This window comes from Crinia signifera, chromosome 7, assembly GCF_055691185.1.
Source record: "Crinia signifera chromosome 7, ASM5569118v1, whole genome shotgun sequence".
Lineage (NCBI taxonomy): Eukaryota > Metazoa > Chordata > Amphibia > Anura > Myobatrachidae > Crinia > Crinia signifera.
The window spans coordinates 103,709,381-103,731,676 of NC_139223.1; the positions used below are offsets into that span (position 1 = coordinate 103,709,381).

Sequence of the window (22,296 nt, forward strand, 5' to 3'; positions counted from 1 at the left end):
CAAGTGGCAAATTTCTAAATTCCCTACAGGGATCATCTCTCAAGCAATTGGTGAGGGAGCCTACTCGCAAAGACTCAATATTAGATTTAATACTCACAAATGGTGACAGGATATCAGGCATATATGTGGGTGAGAACCTAGGATCCAGTGATCATCAAGCAGTATGGTTTAGTATGGTTTAGTATCAAGGCAGGATCCAACTCCAGTCCAGAGGTGGAATAAATTAAAAAGTGCAATACTAAAGGCAACGGACCTTTGTATCAAAAGGGTTAAGAAAAATACCAGGAAAAGGAAGCCATTGTGGTTTCCTAAACAGGTATCAACTAGTGTAAAAGCAAAAAAGATGGTCTTTAGGACATACAAGCAGACTCAAAATAATAACAACAAAGAAGTGTATCTTGCCAGATGTAAGGAGGCTAAGAAAGTGATCAGGCATGCCAAGGCAGAAGCTGAGGAGAAAATGGCTCAGTCAGTAGATAAAGGAAGACAAACTTTTTTAAGTACATAAGTGAAAGGAGAAAATCAAATGGAGGAATAATAAGACTTCGGACAGACATTGAGAATTTGGTGGAGGGAGACAAGGCTATTGCAGATCATCTAAATAATTATTTTTGCTCCTTATTCACTATAGAAGGAGAAGGGAAGGGACCACAGTTAAGTTGCAAGGACATTCTTAAAAATAATGTAGATGGAAGTACATTTACTAAGAAGAAAGTCCTAACAGAACTCTCAAGACTGAAAGTGGATAAATCAATGGGGCCAGACGGAATACATCCAAGGATACTAAAATAACTAAAAGATGTGCTGGTAGTGCCATTAACAGATTTATTCAACCAGTCACTATATACAGGTGCAGTTTCAGAGGACTGGAAAAGAGCAAATGTAGTTCCACTGCACAAAAGCGGAAGCAAAGAAGAAGCAAGTAACTACAAACCAAAGAGCCTTACATCAGTAGTAGGGAAATTAATGGAAACACTATTAAAATAAAGAATAGTGGAATATCTTAAATTAAACAATTTACAGGATCCAAAACAGCATGGTTTTACTACAGGGAGATTATGCCAAACAAATCTTGTTGACTTTTTTGACTCCGTGACCAAAATAATAGATGAAGGGGGGGCTGTAGATGTGGCATATCTAGACTTTAGTAAGGCATTTGACACTGTCCCATATCGCAGACTGCTAAATAAACTTGAAAGTATGGGATTGGATTATAAAACAATTAAATGGATAAGCACCTGGTTGCAGTATAGGAAACAGACAGTTGTAGTAAATGGAAATGTACTTGGACCAGTGCTCTTTAATATCTTTGTTAGTGACATTGCAAATGGTATTGAAGGGAAAGTATGCCTTTTTGCAGATGACACAAAGATATGCAACAGAGTAGACACACCAGGAGGGGTAAATCAAATGACTGATGATCTAGGTAAACTTGAGAATTGGTCAAGAGCATGGCAACTACAGTTTAATGCTAAAAAATGCAAAAACTCAAAAGCTCAATATAGTATCATGGGTACTATAATGGAAACTGCTGAGGAGAAAGGGATCTAGGAGTCACTATTTCAAGTGACTTAAAGGCAGGAAAGCAATGCAGCAAAGCAATGAGGAAGGCTAGTCAGATGCTTGGTTGCATAGGGAGAGGAATCAGTAGCAGAAAAAAGGAAGTAATAATGCCATTGTACAGTATATGTCATTGATACGGCCTCATCTGGAATACTGTGTCCAGTTCTGGAGACCATATCTTCCAAAGGATATAAATACATTAGAGAGTGTACAAAGAAGGGCAACTAAAATGGTGCATGGCCTACATTGCAAAACTTAACTGGAAAGACTAAAAGATCTTAACATGTTTGGCCCAAGATCCCTACATAGTTTGGAGCAGAGAAGGGAAAGGGGGGACATGATAGAAATCTTCAAATATATCAAGGGTTTTAACATAGTACAGGAGGGAAATTTTCTTCAAAGGAAAAGAAGTAATAGAACACGAGGACATGCACTGAAACTGGAGGGATGTAGGTTCAGGGGAAATGTTAGAAAAAATTACTTTACAGAAAGGGTAGTGGATAAGTGGAATAGCCTCCCATCAGAGAAGGTAGAGGCTAAGACAGTAGAACAATTTAAACATGCTTGGGATAAGCATATGAATATCCTTACGAAGAAATAAGGATAAAAAAGGGTTGAGATTACCTGAAGGATAAAAAAGGGGCAGACTAGATGGGCCAAATGGTTCTTATCTGCCGTCAAATTCTATGTTTCTATACTATCTAAATACAACTATAATACATAATTACTTAACCTATTAACCATTGTGAATATGTAATATTTGTAAATATAGGTGACCTTCAGGGACGTGCAGTCAGGGGAGGCAGTGCCTCCCCTGTCATTAATGATTAAAATGATACAAAGAAGATTCTTATGACACCTATTCTGTTTCATAAGTATTTCTTTCTTTATATTAATCTAAACATTATCAATGCCAAATAATGTTTAAAGTGATTTCAGAGGCACCGGAATCGATGCCTCCAGCTATCTAGTACAAAATGCTTGGAGCAAAGGGCGTGCAGGGGGCGAGGACAAGCAGATGGCTGTAAAAGCCCATTAAAAAACCTATTGGAAGCAGCACCGTTACAGGTGCCGCGGTGACAGGGACGTGCTTTCAGCCACTATAGCAGCACGTCCCTGTCACTGAAACCAATGCGATTGGGCACAGGCACGAATGACAGGGCATCCGGCTGTCCAGTGACAGAACCCCAGCTCCTCTCAGACCCTCCACAATCACTGACAGCAGCACACTTATCCCGGTCCCTATCCCATTCCTGCTGTCATTTAGATTTTTTTTTCTTACCGAATTGACGCTGCCCCGTGCAAGAAGTCCCAGCCATGGCCCGTGCAAGAAAAAAGCCGCCCGCGCCGGGTGCAGCAGGCAAACACAACGGCTCCTGCACGCGAGTCACAGTGCAGGAGAACAGCAGTGGCGGACAGTAGTGAAACCCTGCACATGGAGCCCAGCACTATGGGCTCAGCAGAGCCCAGCAGCAGCAGTGACCCGGCCGGCGCACATGAGACAGCCAGGCTGCGCACACAAGATACCCGTCCAGCACCGCATCAGAGCCTGCTAACCCCCCAGGAGACCCGGCGCACATGAGACACAGCGCACACAAGATACCCATCCAGCACCTGGAGCTGCACAGGAGTGGAGTGGAGACACGGCACTGGCTGCTGGTGAGTGGCCACTATCAGATATATACAGCGCAGTTTGTTTTGGGGGATAATAAAGGACAAATTGACGCCTCTCAGACCCCTTGCTCTTTACCCTTTCCCCTCAACCACCCCCATTGCTACCCCTCTCGCCTCCTGGCTTTCTCAATCACCCTCTCTTTCTCACCTCTCTTCCTTCATTCTCTCAACGTGCGGGGAGGAAGATCACTGCGGAGGCTACTGAGGACTGGGAGTGAAGGAGCCCAGATTAGCAGTGCCTTGGGGGTCAAAGAAAGGAGTGACTGTCATTTGGTAGGGGGAATTGGAGGGGGTGAAATGAGCCTGGATGTGGAGGAGCGGTGCTATTGGGGGCTAGTGGGGTAAACGTTAAGCAGGTTGAAAAACAGTGTTGGGTGGGTGTTGAACATAGGAGTCTTATTGTGGGGTGTAACTTGTAAGGGGCATTTTTGGTAGGGGGAATTGGAGGGAGTGAAATGAGCCTGGATGTGGAGGAGCGGTGCTATTGGGGGCTAGTGGGGTAAACGTTAAGCAGGTTGAAAAACAGTGTTGGGTGGGTGTTGAACATAGGAGTCTTATTGTGGGGTGTAACTTGTAAGGGGCATTTTTGGTGTTTTGGACATAAAATGGTGTCAGCGGCATAACTGGGTGTGGCACAAAGTGTAATGGGCATTATGTTGTGTGGCGTCATATGTAATGGGCAAATTACGGTGTGTGGCATCATATGTAATGGGCATTACGGTGTGTGGCATCATATGTAATGGGCATTATGGTGTGTGGCGTCATGTGTAATTGGCATTACAGTGTGCGGAATAATGGACATTACAGTGTGTGTCGTCATGTGTAATGCGCGGTGTGTGTGGTGTTGGCTGGGTGCCTCACTTTCTCGGCTCCTGATTGGCCGCTAGGCGGCCAATAGAATTCATTCTGAGGAGAGGCGCAGAGTATGAAATATCTCAGCATCTCTCCCCAGCGCGAAGCGGAGACAGCGGGGACCGGCGACAGCTTCAACATTACCTGGATTACGTCGGACAGGGAGAAGACTTCTTCAGCGCAGGACCAGGTGAGTAGGATTTCCTTCCACAGCTGCAATATGGATTTCTTCGGACCCGGACACCGCCATGGACCTGGAGGACGACGCAGACAGCCGACATGGACCTGGAGGACGACGCAGACAGCCGACATGGACCTGGAGGACGACACAGGACATCAGGACCAGGGCTACCTACGGGATCAAGAAAGGTAAGTATCAGTATGTGTGTAATGTATGTATTAAACTTTTATTTTCATTGTGTCAGTGTGTTTATTGTACTATTTTTTTAACTGTGGAACTACAAGTGCCAGCGGGCCCTTTAATGCCCAGCAGGCTGGGACTTGTGGTTCTCCAAGTCCCAGCTTGCTGGCACTTGTAGTGCCACAGTAAAAAACAATAGTTTAATCTTTTTTTTTACACCATAATCAGCCCGATGCCCACCGCCCAGGGGCATCGGGGACAGTACCAGGCTTCAGCCTAGTCAGGTAAGTCCTGGAGGGGGGGGACCCCTTCATTGGGGGGGTCCCCACTCCCCCAGGGCCCCTGGCCAGGCTGACTGGTCGGTAGGGATGAATGCTTTGGCCGGGGGGACTTGTATAAAAAGTCTCCCCCCGGCTGTGGCATTACCCTGCTGGCTGGTTTTGCCTGGGGCTGGTTCTTAAAATACAGGGGACCCCTAGTCATTTTGTCCCCCGTATTTTGGGAACCAGCCCCAGAGCAGGAGCCTGGGGCTGGTTGTTAAAAATTGGGGAACCCCTATTTGTCGGGTTCCCTGATTTTTAATTACCGGCCCGGCTCCTTCAGCCTGGTGCTGGTTTCGGCTGTGGGGGGGACCCCACGCCGTTTTTTTTTTTATTTATTAAATTTTTCTATTTTTTTACACTGAAGCCTGCACGGATTTGACTGATCCGTGCAGGCTTAAAGCAAATAGAACAGGAAAATGGTGTTCTATTTTCCTGTCGTATTTGCGTGGGTGTTTTACACCACTAAGCAGCCGTATTATCAGTACGGCTGCTTAGTACATCAGGAACCACCATTCTTTTGAATGGTGATTTCTGTCGTATCCTATCGATGGTGTAGGACATTCGTATTTGTAAATACAAATACGAATGTTCCATCTTTAGGACTACGAATTGTTGTATTTTTGGGATTGTAAATCCCGAAAATACAAATTCGTAAAAAAAAGGTGTATTTCTCCCTACGAATACACCTTTTTTCTACGAATCCATTTTGGTAAATGTCCCCCTTAATTTCTACTTTATTTTGACCTAAGTGTATATATGCTGTCCCACATTTTTAACCTCTTTATTTCGCAACCACAGTGGGTGTCTCCTGAATCCATGAAACATTAAAGATTAATAGAATTCCCCACTTTCGATATCAATTTGGACAATGTTCCCATAAATATAATAACGAATTTCAATTCTTGTGGAGTGCATCTGTTACAACTACTTTTTCTTTTTTCTTGTGACTATGCATACCTAGTTGGCAGGATAGCACTCCCGCTAACCAATATAAATATAGCAGCATATACCCTTACAATATAGGGTTTCATTATACTTTTTTGTGTGCAAAAAACCCCCCCTCTCTCTAAATCAGGCATGTCCAACGTTGCCCCTCCAGATGTTGTGAAACTACACATCCCAGTATGCTTTGCCACAGTTTTGCTATTAGAGAATGCTAAAACTATGCTGGGATGTGTAGTTTCACAACATATGGAGGGCCAACGTTGGACATGCCTGCTCTAAATCCACTTTGAAGAAAAACAAAAAGTCTTGTCACTTTAAATTGCTTAGAGTCATATAACCGTGCTTTACACCAAGAGAAATAGATGTGCCACACCCTATAATAAATCCTTGATGAAGCCAGCTTACGAGTTTCAATCAGCGAGTCTCTTCGGGTCTGAGTGCAGACATGGGCCTTGACTGAGCAGGTCCTGCCATAGCAGCAAAAGAAAGGGAGGAGCAGCTGACAGCTAAACTAGATCGGAATACCAATGTCGCCTGGGACACGCTGTTGCCACCAGGATTAGGCTGTTTCAACTTCCTTAGAATTTGAGGCAGAAGAGATACTGGCAGATAGGTGTATGGAAGATGAAAGTTCCACTGTATGGAGAGAGCGCCTGTGAATGCCGCCTGAGGATCTCTGGTTTTAGAGGTGAACAGCGGCACCTTGTAATTGTGTCGGGATGCCATCAGGTCTGTGTCCAGAGTGCCCCACCTTTTGGCTATCTGCCGGAACACTTTGGGATGGAGAGACCACTCTCCAGAGTGGATCTCCTGGCAACTTAGAAAGTTGGCCTCCCAATTCAGAACTCCTGGCAAGAATACTGCTGAGATGGCTGGCACATGTTGTTTGGCCCATTGGAGGATCCTGGATACCTTCCTCATGGCCTTCACACTGTTTGTGCCTCCCTGGTGGTTTATGTAAGCCACCGTGGTGGCATTGTCTGACTGGATCTGAACCGCAGAAGGTCCTGTGCCAACTAGAGTGCATTGAACACTGCTCATATTTATTGGTAACTTAGATTCCTCCTGAGACCATTTTCCTTGCAAGGATCGGGATTCTATTACGGCTCCCCAACCACGCAGGCTTGTGTCTGTGGTGAGTAGTACCCACTGCAGAATCCAAAATGGCCTTCCCACTTGCAGATGTGTCTGGTCTACCCACCACCTTAGTGATGCTTGGACCTCCATGGAGAGGCAAATTGTCCGGAAGCGTATGGACTGCCATCCGACTTGGCCAGAATCAATCTCTGTAGTAGACAATAATGGAATTGCACCCATTGAACCATGTTGAACATCAACACTAGCAGGCCAAGGATTTGCATGGCTTGGTGTATCGTGACTCTCCTGAGGTGCAGGAAACGTTGAAACTTTTCCTGCAGCTGAATTTCTCCTGAATTATTCTCTGGGATTTGGAGTCTAATAGTGCCCCCAGATGCAGCATTTGTCTGGATGGGACCAAAGTGGATTTCTTCCAGTTTATCAACCATTTGTGGCTAAGTAGGAATTCCTTAGTTAGCTGAAGATGGTTCAGTAATGTCTCCAGGGAATTGGTGAGGATCAGAAGATCATCCAAATAGGGAAGGACTCGTACACCCTGACGCCTGAGGAAGGCTGTCATGACTGCCATTACCTTTGTGAATATTCTCGATGCCATGGCTAACCCGAATGGGAGAGCCTGGAACTGGTAGTGATCTGGCAGTATAGCAAAATGCAGGTAGGCATCCTGGATGTCCAGACACCATGTAGTCTCCTGGCTTCATTGCCAATACAATGGACCACAGTATCTCCATGCGGAACTTTGACACCTTCACAAACCTGTGAAGTGACATTTAGGATAGGTCTGAAAGATCCATTTGGTTTGGCAACCAAAAATAGGGTTAAATAATATCCCTGACCTCTTTGTTTGTTGAGGTACCAGTAAAATCACTTTGGATTGTAGTAGGAAGTCTACAACCTGCTGCAGGCAGGCCCTTTTTCTGGGATCTTTCCGTAAGGTCATAGGGAAAAAAATTGTTATGGGGGGCATCCTTTGAAGGACACAGTGTACTCATTGGTCACCACTTCTCTCACCCAAGCATCCAATGTCTACCTGAGCCATTTTTCTGCGAAGAAGGGAGGCCCACCTCATCAGGCGGCGGGTTTGTCGGACTTAGGGGCAGCCTGTCTGGTTGCCCAGGGCTTTCTACTTTTGGGTTTGGCTGACTTGGCCTGTCCTGGCTGTCTGTCGAACACCTGTCCCTTTCCTGAGGAATGAAAGGGACGAAAGTAGGGACCTTTGGTCTAGTAGCTGTGGCAAGGGAAGCAACTGTTTTATTTAGCTCCTCCCCAAAGAGGACATCCCCTGCAAAAGGTAAAACCTCTAAAGCTTGTTTGGACTTTGTGTCCACTTTCCATGAGCATAACCAGAGTATGTGTCTGGCTAAAACTGAGGCCAACTGGCCTGCATCCATCATGGCCTCCGTGACATAAGCTTGCTGTACGATAAACATGCAACACAATCTGAAACAACCATTGGAAGTTCAGCTTCAATCACCTTTAGCCAGGCTTGGACTGCTCTAGCAGACCAGGTTGTAGGGATTGTAGGTCTATTAATTGCACCTGCCAGGCTGAAGATTGACTTCAAGCACTGTTCCAACCGTCTATCCGTGACATCTTTCAGCGAATCTCCTGAAGTGACTGATAGTACTGACGGCTTGATCTGTCTAGTCACATGAAAATCCACCGGTGGTGGGTTTTCCCAAAGTTTGCAATAGGTACTTATGTAATATCTGGGCTCCCGTTTTTCTTATGAGACCGCGTCCGCTCGCCACGCTTCGGGCACGGTGGCTCGCTGCGCTCGCCACACTATATAAAATCAACTCCATGCGTAGTTGGATAGTAGGGATATGAAAAAATGGGGTGCATTTAACATGGCAGCCCAGATAATACATAAGTACCCCCCTAAGTCCTTCTCCACTGAAGAATTCCCTATAGTAACTCCATTTAGACTGTAGAGTAGGTAGCTTGTTCACTAACCCCCCTCCACAACCCTCTGACTGTAATCCTCCAATGGTACTCGGTTTCTGTACCTGGCATTCATGTCGAGGATCCAGACAGGCAGTATTTTAAATACAGGCACTGTACTGTGCATCATGTTCATATTCATGGTTTGAAAACTGTAAACAGTATACAGTAACAATGGTACTTATGTAATATCTGGACTCCCATTTTTTTAATGAGACCGCGTCCCCTCGCGGGGCTCGCTGCGCTCACCACGCTTCGGGCACGGTGGCTCGCTGCGCTCGCCACACTATATAAAATCAACTCCATGCGTAGTTGGATAGTGGGGGTATGAAAAAATGGGGTGCATTTAACATGGGAGTCCAGATAATACATAAGTACCCTTAGGGGTCATTGTAGAAGATAAATTGGGTAATAGTGTGCACTTCTATGTGCAGCAGCAAAAGCAAACAAATCACTGGCATGCATTAAAAGGGGAATAGATTCAAGGGATGCCAATGTGATAGTGCCTCTTTACAAGGCATTGGTGAGACCACACTTGGAATACTGTGTTCAATTCTGGAAGAGGGTTTATGAAACCCTTAGACCCAGGTTTAAGTCTGGACCATGGAGAAATTTCCCAGGCACCCATGTTCTTTCCTCAGGACCATAATCCTTTCAATTGATTAAATAATGTACCTGACCCCGCACAAGCATAGAGTCCAAGATCCTCTCTACCACAAATTCTTGCTGTCCCCTAACTTTAAGCCTTTTAGAGACATATGCTGGTTTAAAGAGGGAGCAATGAAAAGTATTATTGATTCTCAATGACCTGGGTAATTGTAATCGAAAAGCAAAGGGATTGATTTTCTGGATAATTTGAAATGGACCGATGTAGCGGGGACCCAGTTTCTGGGGAGTCTGTTGAAGTTTGATGTTTCGGGTAGATAACCATACCATATTTCCAACTTTAAAATCACAAGGCCTTTGGGATCTATCAGAAAATGGGGCCGCTGCATACTCCAAGGCTTGATGTACCCTCCTCCAAATTCTCTGAAGACGAGACACAGAAGAGGAACTAAACTGCTGTGAAGGAGTGAACGTGTTAAATTTAGTGTGAGTCCCAAAAACACAAAAGAAAGAAGACATGGAGGTAAAAAAATGTTTAGAATTATTATAAGCAAATTCTGCTAAAGGTAAATAGTCGACTCAGTCATCCTGGCTTTTAGAGATATAACAACGAAGATATTGTTCCAGTGTCTGATTAACCCATTCTGTCTGGCCATGGGACTGTGGGTGGTACCCAGACAACAGGCTAATATTGATTCCCAGTTCCCCACAGAAAGATCTCCAGAATCGGGTTATGAACTGAGAACCCCTGTCTGAGACAATGTCTTGCGGAAGGTCATGTACACGGAAAATATGTTGAATGAAAAGTGAAGCTAGAAACTTCGGCTTTGGCAGTTTAGGAAGGGGATTAAAATGAGCGATTTTGCTAAAACGGTCAACCCCCACCAAGATGACCAAACATTTCGAAGATTTTGGTAGGTCCACAATAAAATCCATAGATAAATGATCCATGATGGAGGTATTGGCAGAGGGAGTAATTGTCCAGCGGAAGAACACAAGGACACTTGCTCTTAGCACAAATATGGCAGGACCTAACGAATTCTTGAACGTAAGACTTGATACTTGGCCACCACACCAAGCAGGAAAGAAGAAAAAGAGTATATTTTAACACCTGAATGTCCATAGGTCTTGTTGGCATGGAATACAGATAGCACAGTCATTCTGAGTCTCTGTGGGATGAACAACAGTCCAGAAGGAGTCTCAGATGGGGGCTTGTGTCTGTGCTGACTGGACTTGGGAGGCAAGACTCATGGTTAGACCAGCTAGAATACATGTGAGAGAAAGAATAGGTTCAGGACAGTTAGAGACCTCATGATTAGCCGAAAAAACTTCAGGACAGGGCACTGGTTTTGATGTTTTTGAAGCCAGGTCTATAGGTAATAACAAAATTAAACCTAGCAAACAACGGTGCCCATCTGGCTTGCCGAGAGCTTAGTCTTTTAGCAGATTCAAGATAGACTAAATGTTTATGGTCAGTCAATAAGGTTACTGTGTGCCTCGTGCCTTCCAGCCAGTGCCTCCATTCTTCTAAGGCACAATTAATTGCCAGAAGCTTTTGATAGTTGCCTTCGGCTAGGGTAAACTTTCGGGAGAAAAAGGCACATGAAGTGACCGGATCGGTACTCTTTACCTAGAAGGGCGCCAGCGATTGAAATCGCGGTGATCGGGGGTAAAAATCGCGGTGATCGCGGTCATCGCGGGCATCGCGGGTAAATCGGGATGGCCGCGATGCCCGCGATGACCGCGATCACCGCGATTTTCCCATAGGGAACAATGTTAAAACGGCAGATTGACCGCGATTTTACTGTTAAATGCCTCAATGGACCCGATTTGGGGCCAAATAGGCCAAATTAACCCTTAAATGTCCCCCCAAATTTTTAACGCCACCCCACGATCCACGCCAACCCGAAGCGTGGCGAGCGCAGCGAGCCCGCGAGGGGCGGCGGTACGCGTCCTCCGACCTTTTCATGCCCTACTATCCACTAGGGCGTGGTGTGAGAATATAATAGTGTGGCGAGCGCAGCGAGCCACCGAGCCCGAAGCGTGGCGAGCGCAGCGAGCCCCGCGAGGGGACGCGGATACCTTCACAGGTAGACGCGTCCCCTCGCGGGCTTCACAGGTGTCCGCGTCGCCACGGACACCTGTGAAGCCCGCGAGGGGACGCGCATAACTGTGAAGGTATCCGCGTCCCCTCGCCACGCTTCGGGCTCGGTGGCTCGCTGCGCTCGCCACACTATTATATTCTCACACCACGCCCTAGTGGATAGTAGGGCATGAAAAGGTCGGAGGACGCGTACCGCCGCCCCTCGCGGGCTCGCTGCGCTCGCCACGCTTCGGGTTGGCGTGGATCGTGGGGTGGCGTTAAAAATTTGGGGGCACATTTAAGGGTTAATGGGCTCTGTGGCCCATTTAACATTGATTCCTATGGCCAAATCGGGTGGATTGAGCCATTTAACAGTAAAATCGGGTCCATCGCGCCTTTTAACATTGATTCCTATGGGAAATCGGGAGCATCGCGTCGCGGGCATCGCGGGTACATTTATGGCCGGCCGCGACGCGACCGACACGATTTCCATGTTTAACATTGGTTTCAATGGGAAATCGCGGGCATCGCGTCGGTCGCGTCGCGGCCATACATAAATGTACCCGCGATGCCCGCGACGGGCGCCCTTCTAGGTAAAGAGTACCACCGGATCTTCTAGTGAAAGAATAGCCCCAAAGCGTCCACTTCCACAATGAAAAGCCAATCTGGAGCAGGATGTTGGAGAATAGGAGCAGAGATAAACACCCTCTCAAGGTCCTCAAAAGCCTTAATCACCTGTGGAGATCAGCGAGTCAGATCAGCAGCCTTCTTAGTGAGAGTCACAATTGGAACTACTATCGAAGAAAATTAATCGATAAATCCTCTATAGTAATTGGCTGGCATGGTCAAGCATCTAGCTGCACATTCTGTTGTACAGGAAACAAGATCTCCAGTACTCCAGTTAAATACTGGATTATGAGACCTAAGCCATGGCAGGCCCAGGACCACAGGAGTTAAAAGGACACTGTACAAGGAAGAAGGACAAGTGCTCATAATGAAGCATACCAACAAAAAGCCAGAGAGCAGGAGTGTGAGAATTCACTCCTGCATGGGTTCCTCAACACTCCCATCCAACTTCTGGCACTATCCAGCGTGACAAAGTTACGGCACCTCTTTCTCCAATTTTCATTCCCCGAATTCACCAATCCACCTTGATTGCCAACTCCATAAGAGCATCCTAAGTGGCAGTGGAAGGGTATTGAACAAGAAAGTCCTTAATCTGCTCAGTAAGTCCCAGCTGGAACTGGCTCCATCCGCAATCATTGGGCCACCGCAAAATTCGCTGGAATAAACCTCTGTTGAATTTTTCCCCTGTTTCAGGGAACAAAGATGAGACTCCGCAGATGCCACCCGGTCTGGATCATCTTAGAGGATTCCTAAACCTTGGAAGAAGGAATCCACCGAGGGCAAACTGGGATGATCCGCTGGGAGGCTAAAAGCCCAAGATTGTGAATCCCCTTGTAACATTGTATAGGGAGATATCCTTTCCACCTTGCAGGGAAATATGGAAAAGGAACCAGTAGGGGGCACAGTGGGCAAAGAGCTGTTTGACTCAGCAGCAGCTGCAAAAAATGGCAGGTAAGTCAAACCTGAATGTATACAAATAAAGAAAAAAGGAAGCAGCGCTTGAAATAATACTCAAATACCATTGGATTGATTTTACATATATATTAAATTAAATAGAACATATAAACAATATATTTAATATACCATTTGGTAATGGGTTAATGACATGGAATCTAAAAATGAAATGAAATGTAAATCAAGCAATTGCAAGTGTACTTTAATAATGTCTTTAGCTCTGACCTCACGGTTCGTTCCTATATAAACCTGGAAGAATATGGGACATCTTAAGAGGTACCTTTACTACCTTTGATAAAGCTTTACAGCGAAACGCATCAGTTGGACTACAAATTTCAGCATCACTCTGACAATTGCTAACTGCCCAAACCAGCCTGGACGGACCAGAATTTCTCAAAACCCACAAGTAGTGGCCCTTTCCATGCTTATCCATTGGATCTACAAAGGCACCATTCCATCTGCATTTGCTAAAGAGGAACTTTTATCTCTTACCAAGATCCCTGATCCTTCAAACCAAACAGATGTATGGCAATTATATCCACTCTTGAGATGGCCCATATTCTTTCAGGTTTATATAGGACCGGACAGTGAGGGCAGAGCTAAAGATATTATCAAAGTACACTTGCAATTGCTTGATTTTAATTTTATTTCATTTCTACATTCCATGTAATTAACCCATTACCAAGTGGTATATTAACCCCTTCAGTGGTGGGTTTTTCTGGGGCAGGAGTACCTAAATAGGATAGGTTTTTCCTGTCCCAGAAAAACCGTCCACGATGGGATAGATGAGTCCCAGCACTCCCCTCCCCTCCTGTGAACCGCCCCCCCCCCCCAGCCCCTCCGCTCCAGCGGTCTTTAGCGGAGCTCCCCTGCCGCTGCGGCCGCTGCCAATCATACAAGCACACTGACCGGCAGCATGCTCGGGGAGGTTCGGGGCGGCTCGGGAGGACTCAGGTGCTCGAACACCCGAGCCGTGCCGAACATCCCCGAGCCTGCCGCGGTCTCTCCCGAAGTAATGGCGGTGGCAGGGGAGCTCCAGCGTACGCCGGAGCGAAGGTGAGGGGGGGGGGGGGGGCGGGGGGATTTTACAACAGTGGAGGTGGGGAGGGAGCTTCGGTGCCTGCTGCCACTGAAGGGGTTAAATATATTTTTTATATTATATATGAAAGGTGCGTGAGGACAGGGACACTCAGCTGGAGTTAAGGTGTCCACACTCTAGAAAGATCTGTGATCTTAAGATGTGCACATAAATTAGCCTTGACAAAAGATTTTAGGCAAGCGCACAGCTTTACCATGATTTCTCTTAAGATCCCATGTGCGTTCCTATGGATCCTTTGCTAAATCTTCTGATCTTTCATGCAGCATATAAGATCAGAAGATTTCTCAAAAGATCTGCGGGAGCGCGCATCCGATCAATATCGGGCGATTTTTTGGTTGAAAACCGGCCAATCCGCAAAGAAAATTATTCTATTGTGTGGGCACCTTTAGAGGGAGCGTGAGGACAGTGACACTCAGGGGGAGTTTAGAGGGAGCGTATGGGTAGGAACACTACCCAAATAGGTTACAAATTGGTTTATCTTCTTCAAATATAAATTAGACATGTAACATAATTTCGGGAGTAACAAAGTCTTTCCATACAGAAACGTTCATAATATTCCTAGATACATTATAAACACTGGCAGTATATTGAATAAAATTTTTGAAAATAAAAATAAATAGCATAAATGTGCTGATGGTGTGACGCTCAGGTGTCACAAGATGGTTATATAGCATAAATGTGCTGATGGTGTGACGCTCCGGTGTCACAAGATGGTTATATAGTATAAATGTGCCGATGGTGTGACGCTCAGATGTCACAAGATGGTTGGTTTATATAGCATAGATGTGCTGATGGTGTGACGCTCCGGTGTCACCATTTTGACCTTTTAAATTAAAATGTGCCCTCGCGATTGAAAAATGTGCCCTCACGTTTGAAAAATGTGCCCTTCCCGTGGTCAGCACCCTGCCCTAAAAAATTTCTAGAGTGAACACTAATCATGGCGCCCATCGCATCACATGCCACTAATTAAGGTATGCGATGGGACCCGATTTGAGCCTTTTCCCAGCGTGAGCATACAATTTTAATATCGCGTCGCATCGCATGCCATCATAATGGCATGCGATGCAACGCGATCATGCCCGATTTGGGCTTATTCCCATGTTAAATACCCCCCACCTCACTATCAATGCCAACCCGAAGCGTGGCGAGCGCTCTGAGCCCGCGAGGGGCGGCGGTACGCGTCCTCCGACCTTTTCATACCCCCACTATCCACTTTGGCGTGGAGTTGATTTTATATAGTGTGGCGAGCGCAGCGAGCCACCGACCCTGAAGCGTGGCGAGCCCCGCGAGGGGACGCGGAATATATTTGAAGTCATCCACGTCCCCTAGCGGGCTCGCTGCACTCGCCACACTATATAAAATCAACTCTACGCCGACATGGATAGTGGGGGTATGAAAAGGTCGGAGGACGCGTACCGCCGCCCCTCGCGGGCTCGCCGCGCTTCGGGTTGGCGTTGATAGTGGGGTGGCGTTTACAATGGGGGGGGGGGGCATTTAACATAGTCATTACCCATCAGGGTGGGTATACAATTAAAAATCGGGTCTGGGGGGGCATTTAACATAGGAATCAGGCATCTGGGTGCCTGTGCGATTAAAAATCGGGTCCAATCGCGTCGCATGCGACGCAATTTTTTGGTTGTACAATGCCCTACGATGGAAAAGGTGGGCGCCGTGATAATACACAAGTACCCAGCATTTTCTCCCTGAAGGAGAGGGTCAGGTAGGCAACACTGTGTTATGGCACTTTTTAATTATCCCAGCTAAGGATGAAATGTATGGAGCCCATAGAATGGTCGTTCTCTTTATTAGCTACAGAAACTGCCTGTATTTCTCAATAGAAGCACAACTGAAAACGTAACTTTACAAATAAAGACAGACCGGAAGTGTACTAAACCCATAACGTAGCATCTTTTCTTTAATACCGAAGACTTTTGGTGAAGATACTAGTCCACATTTTTTTTTCTTTAAATACAAATAAAACGAAGGGAGTATGGAACGAAATTTGCATTTACTAACGTGGCATTATTATCTTGAAGCCGAGCTTAAACAAAATCTGCCTGTACCAACATAGCGTTGTCGTCCAGTCGAGCTGAAAGAAATGCTGCCTGCACCAACATGGCGTCATTTTGAAGCCGAGCTGAATGGAAATCTTCCTGTACCAATATGGCGTTTTCTTGAATTCAATTAGCTTTGGTTACCGGAAATATATTTCGGCTTGTAGAATAGGATGTCATGATCATGTACGGGCCGGTATATTAACGTATGTACAATAAAACGTGAGAAGTAACAGATGTCGTGAACAGATGTATAGTGTGATCATTTCGCCGCTGGATAATCTCTCTACTGCATTCGCTATGTCCGACAGCTTCACTGAGGTGAGCCTGAATTTAATAACTGGAGTTTTTCTTTTAAGTTTCTTTCGGGCATCTATAAAAACCGTTCTATATGTATTAAAAGTATGCTGTAAAATGTGTGTTTGTAGACTACTGAACGAATCATTAATAGCAGGTATTAATATATGCTCTTTATGCTAGCTCATCATTGGTCATGTGGTCGTTGCAAAGCCATAGCTTTTCATAAAAACAAAATTGTCTATAGATATCTAATAAATGTTTTTTTTTTTGTTTTATTTAATATGGCTGGACTTATGATTGCCCCTTTTTGGAATAAGAAGCATGAATTTTCTAGAGGAGTTTGAAACTATTTTCTTTAAGCTTAGGTTACATAGAGTAATTGCTGTTCATGATTGTAGAATTGGGGACATTTTAATTATGAATTTTAGTTTGCAGTTAAAGTGCTAAAGTTGATGGCACTTTTTAAACATTGAGGGGCCCATTTATAACAGATTGCATATACAATGCGATCTGAGAAGGTTCTTACCACCTAGGATTGCTTGTCATATACCATCCTAAAGTCTCTCCAGACGTAAGGATGGTCTCCGAAAGGAGCCGTCCCTGTGATCTGCTTTGCTGGGTGCTGGGGGTCTGCGTTTGCACGGTTAGCGTTGATCTAATGCTGACTGAACTGCCCTACTGGCAGTGTGGTCTGTAGTCCATAGGCTACAATGGGCTACTGCCATCTTAGAATGGCGGTAGCCCAGGGACCCAATGCGATACTGCCAGATGTTGATATGAGGCAGCATTGCATCCCCCATAGAAACCTATAGGGATGCGACTGCCGGCGAGGCAGGAGGGATCGCAAGCAGATATCTGAGATTCTTGCTGCGGTTCCTCCATCTTATAATTGGTGGATATCTAATACTTGCTGCTTATCCCTGAAAATTTATGTTTTCAGACAATTTGCCGCAAATATTTTGTAGTAAATAAGCCTCTGAGGGGTAGATGTATTATTTGTTATGAGGATTAGTGGTATCAGTGCACATTATGTGCTGCTGATGAGGTATTTCTCCCCAATGTATGAATGGGGAGATGTGATGAATTATGTCCTTGTCTTTGTTATCTACAACAGTGGTTCCCAACCCTGGTCCTCAAGTACCCCCAACAGTGCATGTTTTGCCGGTCTCCACACAAATCACAAGTACTATAATTAGCTCCACCTGTGGATCTTTTCAAATGTGCCTGAATGAGTGCACCTGCCGGGTGACCTGGAAACCGTGCACTGTTGGGGGTACTTGAGGACCAGGATTGGGAACCACTGATCTACAAGACTGCATGTTGCTGTGCAGGCAGATGTATGAATGGGCAGTGGCAGCTATTGATTTAGACTCTTGCATCGGTTGTTGCCTTATGCACAGAACCAGCAGCAGCTCCTACCTAACTGTAGGTGGGGAGCTGCTGCTGGCCGTGATGACAGGTCTCCCCCTGCCGCCTTCCAGGTACATGGCTCCTGTAGAGCGCAGTTGACAGGTGCATGAAAATATCTCCAGTTTCTATTGGATTCCGCCCATCAAAGCTTTCACAGTAAAGCAGGGAGTTGATTCCTACAGGCTGAAATGGCAGTCCCAGAGGCAAGGAACACCTCACAATGGGGGTTATTCTAATCCATTCTTTCTGACAAAATCCTTCTTAGATGGACAAAACCATGTGCACTGCGGGTGGGGCAGATGTAACTTGTGCAGAGAGAATTAGATTTGGGTGGGGTTTTTTTTCAAAGTGAGATCTATATTGAAGTGTAAAATCATGCAGTCAGTATTTTCCCTGCACAGAAACAAAATAACTCACCCAAATCCAATTCTCTCTGCACATGTTACATCTGCCCCCCTGCAGTGCACATGGTTTTGTCCATCTAAGAAGGATTTTGTCAGAAAGAATGAACTAGAATAAACCCCAATGAGACTGCCTTTAATGCGAGTGACTGGCAGTGCCAGATTAACACAGAAACATAGAATTTGCTGGCAGATAAGAACCACTTGGTCCATCTAGTCTGCCCATTTTTTAAAACATTTTACTTCAAATCATATTTCTCTTTCATCCATCCTGTTGACACTGCTAACCGGGTCCGCAGGAGCCAAGGCACCTCTACTGAAAGTCTTTGGAAGCAGGCTCCTCCCTTCTGCATCCCATGAAGCTTCAGTTCATTTTAGGTGCCCACAGGAGTGGGTGCTGTGCTGATCGGCTGATGCTACAACCGCCATTTTTCCTTTGGATTTTACAAGAATAGTTAGGTTTTTATTATTTTATTAACTTAATTAGTGCAGGTTTTTTTTCCAGTGTGTTACTTCTGACAGAAGGTTGCACACAATGGCAGGTATTCAATGCGGCCGGCGAGGGGTTTAAACAGCGAGGAATGCAGAAAACCAACGATCCTCGCTGTTTAACCCCCGCACCGGCCGCTCGCTCTATTCAATGTTCTGGGGAAATCCTCGCTGTCACAGGACGGGGAGAATTCCCCAAAACAGCGAGACCTGCGGCTAAAGCAGAAAACTCGCTGTATTTAGCCGCGAGTCTCGCTGGTTCAGGAGCCACATACGCCAATTCCCCCTCGCTCAAAAAATGGAGCGAGGGGAAATTGGCGTATGAGGGGGGCTGTGTTGAATACTGACAGGGTGAGTGGTGACAGCGAGCAGGAAGCTCTGCTCGCTGTCGCCGCTCGCCCACAGCATTGAATACCCCCAATTGAGAGCGCAGCAGAGGCTGACAGAAGCATGTCCTGTCAGTTCTCTGTGTGCAGAGGGACGCTGTCTGCTCCCTCTATGCAGAAAATAAGTTTTCCTGGGCCGAGGGGGTGTCCTGAACCGGCTCCTTACATAGAAGGGGAACGCGGGGGATGGACCTCCTGCGATGGCTGCCTCCATCTTGGATGGGCTTATAGACTGAAATCCCATTAGGGAAGTGAAGTCTATTACAGGTGTCCAGAGCTGCAGGACTACTCCAAGTGATCCCGGAGAGAAGGGGAGGCACTGGAGGTGAGGAGAAACACTTGTGGGAGCGGCTAGGGGGAAAGGCGCCAAAAAGGCTATCCTACCCCGCTGAAGCAGAGACGTGGTCTCATCCTGCTCTGTGTGCTGGCGCCATTTCTCTCCATACTGTGGAGCTAAAACAGGGTCTCGTACAAAATACAGACATCACAATTTCTCCTGGACAATGCTTCCCCCGCTGATCGCTGAGGTTACTGGCAGCAGAAAAGCAGACCGATAAGTACACTGTTACGTGACTCTGTGCTTTGCCTGACATTGTACACTGTGGGTTAAACATGACTGAAGGATGTGATGCTGCTGCCATGGGCGAGGGAGCGCAGGCCATGGTACTTGACTGCAGATTTGGTGGGGTTAAATTAACATGTGAACAGAGGGATTTGTGTCCCGCATGTGAGTCTGTGCCCAGTGGTGCGCAAGCCCAAAGGTCTGAGCAATCTGAACCTGCGTCGGCTGCTGCTTTAGGGCGGTCTATGAATGCCTTGGTGGTGGCTTTAAACAGGCAGATACTTTAGTGAAGTCTCCTGGCCATATTCCTTCCTCCCAAACGTCTATGGGTTCCATTACGCCATCAGAGGGGGACCCGGTGCTATTGCAGGTCATGCAGGACACTGCACAGGGTGTTCAAAGGTTGAACTCCTTTATGGAGCAGTTTGCTAAGCCTTCTGAGAGGGTTTCTTCCAGACATCCTTTAGCTACATCCCCACTTTTGAATTTGGATTCTGATGAGGAGGGTGTGTGTGTGAAGAGGATTGTAGTTGGGACCAGAGGGAAGAGGCTGATGCTTCTGTCCCTGGTATTGAGGATTTGATCCTTGCCGTAAAACAGGCATTAGATCTGTCTGAAGAGAACAAAGTACAGGCACATTGGGCCTTATTCTAGTTCACTCTTTCTGACAAAATCCTTCTTAGATGGCCAAATCATGTGCACTGCAGGTGGGGTAGATATTACTTGTGCAGAGAGAATTATATTTGGGTGGGGTTTTACTTCAAAGCCCTCCCATCCAAAGTACCATCTATCAAGGAGGGTGAGATACAAAACTAACAGACTTGTGCCATTATCTGTGCTACAGTGCCTAACAACTGCTTCATGCGTGTCAGTTATACACGATAATTGGCTCTGCGCATTAACCACAGTTTTTCAAATCTGCTTGAATTTAACAACTTGCTGCTATTTTCAATGAATGATTACAACTAATCCCAATTAACCCCATACTAATTTCATTGACTGGACATACGGAAACCTTAATGCAAACGTGATTTTTTACTGTGTGTAATATATATATATATATATATATATATATATATATATATATATATATATATATATATATATATATATATATATATATATGCAAAAGAGAAAGAACAATGCGCTGTAACAATAAGTCCAGAAAAAACCTTTCAGTGTCCAACAATCGTCCAATCCTTCAAAATAGGATAGTCTATGCAAGCACATAGGATAGTGATCCCAGCAGCTCCGTCTCAAGGGGTAAATGCACCGGTACTCTTTACCTAGAACGGCGCCCATCGCGACCATCGAATGCACTAAAAAACGGGTGCGATGCGATGGCCGCGATTTCCCATAGGGACCAATGTTAAAAGTGAGATTGGACGCGATTTTAGTGTTCAATGCCTCAATGCCCGCGATTTTTCCATAGGAAACAATGTTAAATGGGCCACAGAGCCCTAATAGTCCCCCTGAAGTCTGAAATGGCCCCCACAATTTTTAACGGCACCCCACGATCAACGTCAACCCGAAGCGTGGCGAGCGGCGGCGGTACGCGTCCTCCGACCTTTTCATACCCCCACTATCCACGTCGGCGTGGAGTTGAGAATAGAATAGTGTGGCGAGCGCAGCGAGCCACCGAGCCCGAAGCGTGGGGGCCATTTAAGACTTCAGGGGACTATTAGGGCTCTGTGGCCCATTTAACATTGTTTCCTATGTAAAAATCGCGGGCATTGAGGCATTTAACACTAAAATCGCGTCCAATCTGACTTTTAACATTGATCCCTATGGGAAAATCGCGGGCACCGCGTCGCACCCGTTTTTTATGTACCCGCGATGCCCGCGATTTTTTACCCCCGACGCCCGCGATGCTAATCGCGGGCGCCGTTCTAGGTAAAGAGTACCAATGCACCTGTATCCAGCAGGTAGGAGATTTCTAGAGAAATAAAGACGGGCGCTTGATAGTGCATAAATATCGTTTTGGAAGGTTTATTCACACATAAAAAACATGAAACATAGGAATGGGTAAACGTACCGACGGTGGCGGTTCTTAATCACCGCGGTCAGACAGCATGTAAGTGGTGCGTGCAAGCACCCACAGACTGGAGCCGGTTACCTCCGTTCCCGGACAATCAGCAAGACAGCAAGTGGTGTGAAGGTCTGGATATTGTTGCAAAATATGCAGCTCCCTCCCCTGGGATTTCCAGATTTTGGGAGCCAGTTACTGAATTACAAATTAGATTTGCTCCCATCCAGTACCAGATTTTTTTTTTTTATTCCATCTGGTCAACTAGCTAGATGGTTGGTTGAATGTTGGTCTATGTCCGAACTGTGGCCCTGCAGCTGTTGTGAAACTACACATCCCAGCACGCCTTGCCATAATTTTAGCATTTCCTAATAAGAAAACTGTGGCAAGGCATGATGGGACTTGTAGTTCACAACAGCTGGAGGGCCTTAGTTTGGGCATGCCTGTCTAGTGCATTTGTTCTCAACCTTGGTCCTCAAGTACTCCCAACAGTTCACATTTTCCAGGTCTCCACACAGAATCCCAAGTGAAATAATAAG

General features: G+C 46.0%; 1 protein-coding gene across 2 annotated transcripts in view; it reads left to right on the forward strand.

The window, feature by feature from the left end:
- Window positions 1–16,216: 16,216 nt before the first annotated feature.
- The window catches only part of FBXL18 (F-box and leucine rich repeat protein 18), an 87,043-nt gene continuing 80,963 nt past the window's right edge, over window positions 16,217–22,296 (forward strand). The window contains exon 1 of one of the 2 annotated variants that reach the window (XM_083153572.1): window positions 16,217–16,504. Coding sequence is in view for 1 of the 2 variants with exons in the window: in XM_083153571.1 (XP_083009697.1) it covers window positions 16,433–16,504 (72 nt within the window). In the remaining variant the exon portion in view is untranslated. The remainder of the gene's footprint in view (window positions 16,505–22,296) is intronic. The other variant, XM_083153571.1, reaches the window with a different exon arrangement.